The 8,330-nt window shown below is 51.5% G+C and overlaps 1 protein-coding gene across 7 annotated transcripts in view; it reads right to left on the bottom strand.

Annotated features, from left to right (window-relative positions):
* Positions 1 to 652: 652 nt before the first annotated feature.
* ARHGEF7 (Rho guanine nucleotide exchange factor 7) overlaps positions 653 to 8,330 on the bottom strand; it is a 129,122-nt gene continuing 121,444 nt past the window's right edge. For 6 of the 7 annotated variants that reach the window (XM_059903255.1, XM_059903249.1, XM_059903251.1 and 3 more), the window contains 3 exons: positions 4,440 to 4,539; positions 4,128 to 4,182; positions 653 to 3,130 (listed from right to left, as the gene is read on the bottom strand). In XM_059903255.1, coding sequence (XP_059759238.1) covers positions 3,008 to 3,130; positions 4,128 to 4,182; positions 4,440 to 4,539 — 278 coding nt within the window. In that variant the 3' untranslated portion in view covers positions 653 to 3,007. Of the gene's footprint in view, positions 3,131 to 4,127; positions 4,183 to 4,439; positions 4,540 to 5,302; positions 6,517 to 8,330 lie in introns of those variants that run through there. The other variant, XM_059903253.1, reaches the window with a different exon arrangement.

Here is an 8,330-nt window from a genome sequence, read left to right as displayed (position 1 = left end):
AGACTGGGTTGTCTGCCAAGACACACGTCCACCGCTCGTCTCCCTGAGATCCGACCGAAACGTGACAAACCCTGGTTCCCGAGTTACCCGAACGTTCCCTTAAGCCACGGTGACTGTGACAACCGTGCCACCAGCTCCGTCCTCAGGTCGAGGGTGGAAGCGCTGGGGGAGGAGAAGCACCGGGAACCCTCTGCCCCGCCTCACCCGCCTGGCTTCTCCCCTGAACACGGGTTTCTGGCCTCCTTAAACGGGGTGGCGTGTAGGGCGATGGGCAAGGCTGCATCAGAGGCCACTTCCATTTGCCACGCGACGCTCTAGAAGGACCCACAGAACCCAGAGAGCGGCGCTCAGCCATCGAGCCCCACGCTCGGTTTACCGGCACTCCGGCACGGGAGCCGTCGGTCCACGGACGGCAGGCGAAGCGGAGGCCGCGTCTGGCAGCCTTTCCTTCCACTTCCTGCCCCCAAACTTTGTTTTCTACTTTTATTTATCGTCCAGTGTTCCCAAACCCTAGATTGTAAAGGCAAATGTGGTATTTTCCAGTGCCAAAAATTCAAACCAGAATTTTAAGGTATAAAAAAAAAATCAAAAGGAAGTGTAAAGGTTAACACACACACGAAAAAAACACATCACAGATAAAGTGACACGTCTGTAACATAAGAAAAATAGTTTAATAATTACAGCAATGTAGCATGAGTAGTCAAGGCCAGGACACCGCCTGTGGCATTTCGTGAAGTGTCCCCACAGCTGTGAACGGGGACTCCGCATGTCCGAGAAATGAGGACGGGGCCGGGGGGGCATCGGGAGTCCACAGGGGAGGCGCACGCGGGCCGGCACGTCCCACCGCAGAGCGCGTCCCAGGGCCGCGCACGCCTCCAAGCGCTTCCCGTCCCAGGCGAGGCAATGGCTTCGTCTCCTCATCCACAAAAGGTGGGAGCAGAGGTGACTCCAGCAGGCAGGGGGCCCCTTCCTGACGTCCCCATCCACCCCCCAGCCCCTCAGAAGGTCACACGGAGAAACGGGTGCAGTCCATTTACGACAGGGCAGGTTTTTAGAAAGAGCTGCTCAGACGCATGCTCTCTGCTCCCTCAAAAGCTTAGTCAAACCTTGGATCCACGGGAAGAAAAGGTAATGCATTACACAAGCATGTCAACGGTCACCCCTTCCGGAGAAGGGGTGCTAAAATCAATAGGTAAGGCAGGTTCTGCAAGAGCCCCGTCCCAGGGTGCTGGCGGCAACAATGCCGTCACAAAGTGCTGGAGAGATCAGGTGATGAAGTGGTTCCTGAGTTAGAACTTGCTCGAGACGGCAAACTTCAGTACACTCGAACTGGATTGTTTCCCACTGCAATGTCTTACGCATCCTCAAAAGATACTACTGTAAAGACAGGGCTTACCAAAAATCCCCGAAGACCACCTCTTCTGGCCCCGGCACTAATGAACACAACGCTAAGTACAGGAAGTCGGCAATTCTCGTAACAAGGTCGAGTGTGGGCAGGTCAACGTCGGGCCCCAGGCACACCCGCTGAGCAGGTAACGGCTGAGCCGGGGAGCCCGAGAGTGAGGCCGTGGGCCGAGGACCACAAGGACCGAGCCGCCCAGCTCGGGGACATCAGACAGTCCGATGCAGTGAGAGGGCGCAGCTCACAGAGTCACATCTGGTGCCACGTGGGCATTTCTGAGACGTCTCCGACGCAATGTGCTGGGATTCTGGTTTTTAAAGACACGACACTTGTTCTCTGCAGAAGATTATCTCACTTTAAAAACGGCCTCTTCAGAAGGGCAGGGGGCAGAGCACAGGAACCAGCTGGGCCCGAGGCCGGGCTTCCCGCCCGCCCGGGGCTGCAGAGAGGACAGGCTTCCTCCTCTGTGCCCCCTGCTGTCTGGACGCGGGGGTGGAGGTGGGGCGGGGGTGGAGGTGGGGCGGGGGGTGGCTCCCACTCCTTAGGGGAATCTCAGGCGTATATTGCTTCATTCTTGCTGAAACAGTGGAAACACTGCCTTTTCAGCGAGCACGGAAGGCCTGCCTGTTCTGCCTGTTGCACCCAACGGGAGAGCAGGTCTCGGGGTCAGACCGGCCTCACACAGAAACCCCACCCGCGGGACGGCTCACCCTCGCGGGCTGCGGTGACGTGTAATAAATAACACACTTTATTTACAGGCTCTAGTGAGCTTGCTCTCTCGGGGGAGGACAAGACAGTGCACCTGGCCAAGGTATTAAACCAGCCTACACGTCAGGCCCCCCCCCAGCGGGCCGGACACCCTCCAACGCTCAGGTGTTCACAAGAAGCGGACGCGTGCACACCTGTCGCGGGACACGGTGGCGGCAGACGCGATTTCTTGTGTTCGGGGCTGAGGCCCAGACCCCCGAGCTCAGCCAGAGTGCCGCACGCCAGTGACTGCGGTACTGCTTTACCAGGAGACTCTCCAGCGCGATGAAGGTGTCTCTGCAGGTACGAACAAGGTGAGTTGTCTAGGCAGACTGCAGTGGGAGGCGTTTTCGGAGCACTGCGGTGGCGGAGAACAGAGCAGGCATCTCCCAGGAACACCTGTGCGCTCCCCAGACTCTGCTTCCCACGAGTGCGTGAGCACGCGTCCCAGTGCGCGGGACCAGAGAGGTTAGTGGAGGGGGACTGCAGCACAGCCACCAGCCCCGACACGACAACCACGGATACGCTTTCAAAACGGAGCATTTACAGGCAGCGTATATGTAACATTTATATATATTCAATCAAAGCCTGAAAGACCAGACGCAGTCCCTGCACTTATTGCAAAATGAGGTACTGAGATGTTGAGAGGCAGGTAGCACAGTCCGGCCTCGGCGTCTATGCCTCACGCTGGTTCTTCAGGAACGCCACGGCCGGGGTCAGCTGCAGCTTTTCTACGCACAGAAGGCAAGAGGACTTCCGTACAGCCCTGCTCTGCGGTCCTGAGAGTCACTCGGTTGTGGTCACGGGGCTCCAGCTTGGTCTCGTAACCAGTCTTCGAGAAAGAACCCAGGACGTTCCTTAGAGGTTGGTCTCATCCCAAGCGGGATCGTTCATGTTCTTTAGAACCTTCCTCACCAGCTTCTCCAGGTCTTTGCGGGCTCTCTGCTCCTCCTCCAGAGATTTCTTCATCTTCTTGTTATCCTGTAAGTGAAGCAGACCACCGGCTATTAACCGCCTTCGGTGCTGAAGTGGACCCCCTCCCCCAGGAGACTTGGGGCCTCACTGGAAGAAATCCTGGGCTGGGACCGCCCTGTGCCGCGGCCAGGGGTGCAGTGACCGGGACCCCCCAGTGTCTGACGGACGCACAGCTGCTCCTGGGCACCAAGACAAATCACAGACGGAGCAGGCCTAGGGTCCCCACTTATAACTGGGAACAAGAGAATAAGCGAACGGCTGAAAAGAACAAGAGGCACACCTCACGTCCCTCCTACCCCTTCCGCGTCTGCGATGACCCATCTACAGGGTTCTATGAGAAGGAGGGCAACAGAGACCGAGTGAGTCAGGGCCCGTCACTCCCCGCACACACAGACGTATGCCGCTGCTGAGAGCCAGGAGGCCCCCCGAACGGGGAAGAGGAAGCATGTGGACGGCCGAGGGCAGCTCTGAGCACGTGGCTGGTGCCCCCGCCGCCTGCCCAGCCCAGGCCACGCTGTCCTCAGGCTTCTCCTCGGCCTCCCCTCCTCAGACACCAAAGCCACTGATACAAACAAATAATGCACAAACGCACAAAGTATGCTTGGCTAGTTAGCCAAGTTTAACTGACGTTCTGATGTGGCTTCTCAAGAACAAGGACCACGTGCTGCGCCAGAAAGTGGCAGAGGACGGTCACAGTGGGGACCTACCAAACTGTTTAACTAGATGGAATTTTAGATCTCCTGCCTGATTATTCCAGCAGAATCTGGGATGGTTTATGATGTCAAAAACAGTGCAGTGGAAAGAAAGCCACTTTAAAGATTCACTTCCTGGTCTATCACATTTACGGAAGACCAGCTGTTGTCCTGCTTCTGAAATCTCAATACTGAGAGTCAGGCTCTCTTTTCCGCATTACTGTGCTTACGGACAGCTGGCTTCACTTCTAACGCCACGTTTTCCTCTCTTCCCCCATTAAAAGGAAGATTAATGACGGACGACGACCCACCTGTCGTAACTCCTGGACTTCATCCTTCAGTGCATACACGGTGTCGACGAGACTCCTAGACAGAAGAGAAGGCGCCCTGAACAAGGACCGGGTCACAGGGGACGCCCGGAGCCTCCCCGGACGCGCATGCTGCCCACCTGCCCGCACGCCCAGGCCCTCGGTCCGGGGAGGCCCACTTCTGCGCACAGGGGCGCGGACCCCAGCCAGGAAGTCCACACCCTGGCCCTCCTGGAACCATCCTGAAGCCGGGGCTCCCCCTCCCCCGACAGCCCCCTTCCCCCGCCCGCTTTAAAGCACTGGAATACAGCTTACTTTTCTTCTATCACTGTCTGACCGTTACTTTTAGTTTCTTCAACTATAATTTTCTCTTCTTCTGGAAGCAAAACTTGTGGCGCAGATTCTTTGCGTGAACCTATCATCATTTAAAACAAAACAAAACACCCTCAGGTAAATACCATGGCAGAACTAAAAAGAGAACTTGACTATACAACACTACTTAATTATTAATATTAAATTCCAGGTGTTAATTCCAGTATGTTAAAAAATACATTTTCTAGATAAAACAGGGAAGGGCAACTTTTAAAAACCCCCTCTACCTCTGTGTACTGAACCCAGCCTTCTTCATGCCTAAAGCATGACACAGGAAAGGCAACATTAGCTTTTTTTGCAATTTATTAAGCTTCAGTTTCTTAATCTGGACTATGGATCTTTTAAACCCTGAAACTTTCAACAGAAGGTTCTGACCATATTGCCCTGGATATTTTGGAGGAAATATTCGAACTTTTTAGGGATATTCGTATCAACCAAATTTTGTGCCATTTTATTCCAGGAATTTTACAAAGACCCATCGGATCATGCAGCAGACATATACCCACTGTTTATCAAGTCAATGAACTGGCCCTTATGACACGTAACTCCACAGCAACAGCTACCGATGTTACAGCACATGGTTAAGAAAAGTGCAGTTTATTACTTGGTTCTCTTATGAAAACTTTATTTACATTCCCTGGCATATAAACGTTTTTCCAAAAGGAAGTAAACTGTTTACAATATCAGAGGAATGTTTATGTCATTTAACCAAGATCCAGCACAAAAGCTTACCCAGGACAGTGGCCTGATAAACATTTACTGCAAAATAAGTACTTCAGAAATTAACTGGGAAACCCAAATGTTTTGAAAGGTGAAAAAACGAGAATCCAATCTTATTTAAGGGTACAAGGAAGAAAATAAACTTTTTAAAAGGTTATACTATACAGCACTAACATATATCATTTATATTTTTGTAAAATTACATCAGATGCACATTCGAGGAAGGACAGAACCCACCACAGACCCACTGCGACTGGTGTTGTGATAAACGCAGCTTCTCTCCGTTAAAATACACGTGACGTTGGCTACATGCTCATTAATCACAGAGATGGCGGTTCAGCTTGCTTGATCTTGTTTTTTTTCTGCTTTGCCCTTAGTTTGCCCTCCCAAAGGTCTGTCACATTGTAAGATGGCACTTGTGCATCCTCACGTCGTGGGGACATTCCGTATAACACACGTTTTCAGGACAGGACTGAATGGTTTCACCAGTGTTTTACTGCAAGCTTACACTCCTCTGAACAGAACAGGGCTGATGATTACTGTCAAAGCCTGATGACAAGAGACTCAATTCGATGCTCCTGACATCCAGAGAGCACGTCCGTCACCCCCAGGGCAGCTCATGACATGGAGAGGAGGACCGCTGTTTACCGGCCCCAGGGGACTTCCCACATGCCCCCTGCATCTGCAGGGCCCAGCTCCATCCCCGCCCCACAGGCTGGGAAGGCTGCTTGGACGCCGACCTCCCTCCTCCTTTGCTGTCTCAGGCAGGGGAAGCTTCAGCTCTGGGAGGGCAAGGACAACTCCATGTTACACAGTACGAACTTCTAGACAGATAAACAGGTACCTTACACCAGTAAAGGAAGGGCTTTATGCGTCCTGAGCAGAACTTCTGTATTATAATCATAAGCAGTACTTAGAATTCTGTCACAAGCCGTAACGAGCTGGCGTATCGGAGCATATCTGTACTTAAGTTTGTCGATTACTATTTCAAAGACGACCCTCCGCTAGTGCCTTCGTGTTCACACCGAGGTGCCGGCCCTGTAGCTGCAGCTCTGGCTGGTGCCCGGCTCACCCCGCACCCAGCACAGACACCCGCGCGGCCGGGGGGTGGCTTCTCAGACAGAAGGCGACGTCTCTCACGACACGGGCCCACAGAGGGACACACCCTGAAAGCCTTCGTCACGCTGGCAGCCATCGGCTGCTCCGGAGCCTCCGTGCGGGGCTGCGGGCACGGCGTCTCCCAGGCCTTTCTCAGTAAACGGGAACTGCTTCTGGGACGTCTGGGCCACGTGGGAAACTGCTGCTTAAGAAGGAAACGCGCACGTGAAACACACGACGGAGGAAGCAGAGGGACGCTGCCAGGTTAGGAATTCTGAAGGTCGAGAAATTCCTGTGCTTCCAACACAAACGCAAATGCTACCCATGTTTTTATCAGGAAAAGTGAACTCAGGTTATTTTCCTTAAAAGCAGACAAGGATTCCTAAGGATTCAGAGGTGTGGACCACACGGACGGACAGCGAAGGGCCCCACTTAGTTTTCCCTGTAAAGAGAAGCAGGCAGGTGACGTCAGACCACTTAGCTCCTGAGGGCTCCTGCTGTTACCTGCTTTGCGCCCAGACGTTGCTGTGTTACAGCCAGATCAAGAGCTACCCGTGGTGTATCTGTCACGTTCAGTTTGTAATACAACATTTCTTCACGTGAACTAGCCAATGAGACAACAGGTTGGAAATGTTTTCTTACGTAACAGTGCTTTAGAGGAAGACTAAATTCCATGTATCTCAATTACTTTTGCATCTTCTAGCTTCCTAGGCAACCTATTTACATTACGTGTTTGCAGCAGTAAATTCTTCAAATAACACATAAAATAGAATCACGAGGGATGTCCACTCTGTGAAGCGCGGGTCGGAGCACAGCGGGCTGTCGTGCGCAGGGGCCGGGGCTGCAGGGACTCACTCTCACGGGTCTGTGGGTCTCGATAAACTCAGGCCTGTCACCGATCCGCGGAGCCTCGATTCCACCACCCGTAAGAGAGAACAACAAAACCAACCACCTCTGCAGAGCTGTTCTGGGGATTAATTTAAAAGTTGTATCTTATAGATATCTTTTACCAGATGAATGCATAAATATAAAAGTCTTACACTCCACTATGCGATGTGACTGAATCAGGGGAACTAATAAACGTGTGGGAACTGGTTCAAGAGCTGCACAAGCAAGAAAGACGTTGTTCTTATTTTTGCCAATACACTTAAAGCACACAAGGAGGCGACAAATATAAGTATGAGAATGTTACGTTACAGACAGGATGTACTAACTGCTGGGTTCCTGAAACGTGCCACGGTGAAAAATGTCATTTATGGATTTGATGGTGAGCCAGGAGGCTTGTAAAGGAAGATTATTTATCAGCCTGAATAGAAATCCATGGGCTTCCTAGTTTCAACATAACATATTTTTGTAAAACGACTGAAAAAAATTGATAGTCTTTCAGTAAAACAACAAAGGAATATTCTCCAGCCAGGTTTATAAGTAAGTTGACTATTTCTATAAGAACAAAGTTCTAGAGAGTAGGTAGATTTAACAAGCTCTCTCAAAGATCATTTTAGTATTTTTAAAGGTACCACAGCACATTTTCTCTGAATTGGCTAGGTTGGAAAAACCATTTAACAGCAGAATTACCAGAGACTGCTCTCTCACTTTCTTTAAAACCCTCTAAAAGGCGCCGAGACACAGGTGAGTGTGCTCACGGATGCTCCAGCACACTCGAAACCCTGTACTAAACACAAAGCTCTGTGCTTCCAAGAGATAACTGGGATTCTGCAACATGTAATTCTGGAAAACTCTGAATGCTGTAGCCACTTCCTGGAGATTCACAGAGCGCATTTAGCACACTTAAGGTTTTCAGTAAAAATACCCATTTAACTTGAATTCAGCATTTCCTAAATTTGTCTGAGTGCTGAACTTTCTTCCCCCCCATCATCAATATTAACATTTTGCAGTTTTCTGGTTAACAGTTTGAGGAGTGGACTGGCCTATAATCCCGCCTGTGTCTATGAATACACACACACGCGCGCGCGCGCGCGCACACACACACACACACACACACACACACACAGAGTG

The sequence above is a fragment of the Balaenoptera ricei genome, chromosome 18 (assembly GCF_028023285.1).
Source record: "Balaenoptera ricei isolate mBalRic1 chromosome 18, mBalRic1.hap2, whole genome shotgun sequence".
In the NCBI taxonomy this organism is placed as follows: domain Eukaryota; kingdom Metazoa; phylum Chordata; class Mammalia; order Artiodactyla; family Balaenopteridae; genus Balaenoptera; species Balaenoptera ricei.
The sequence above is the reverse complement of the archived record's forward strand: the minus strand, read 5'-3'. Positions and strand labels throughout refer to the sequence as shown.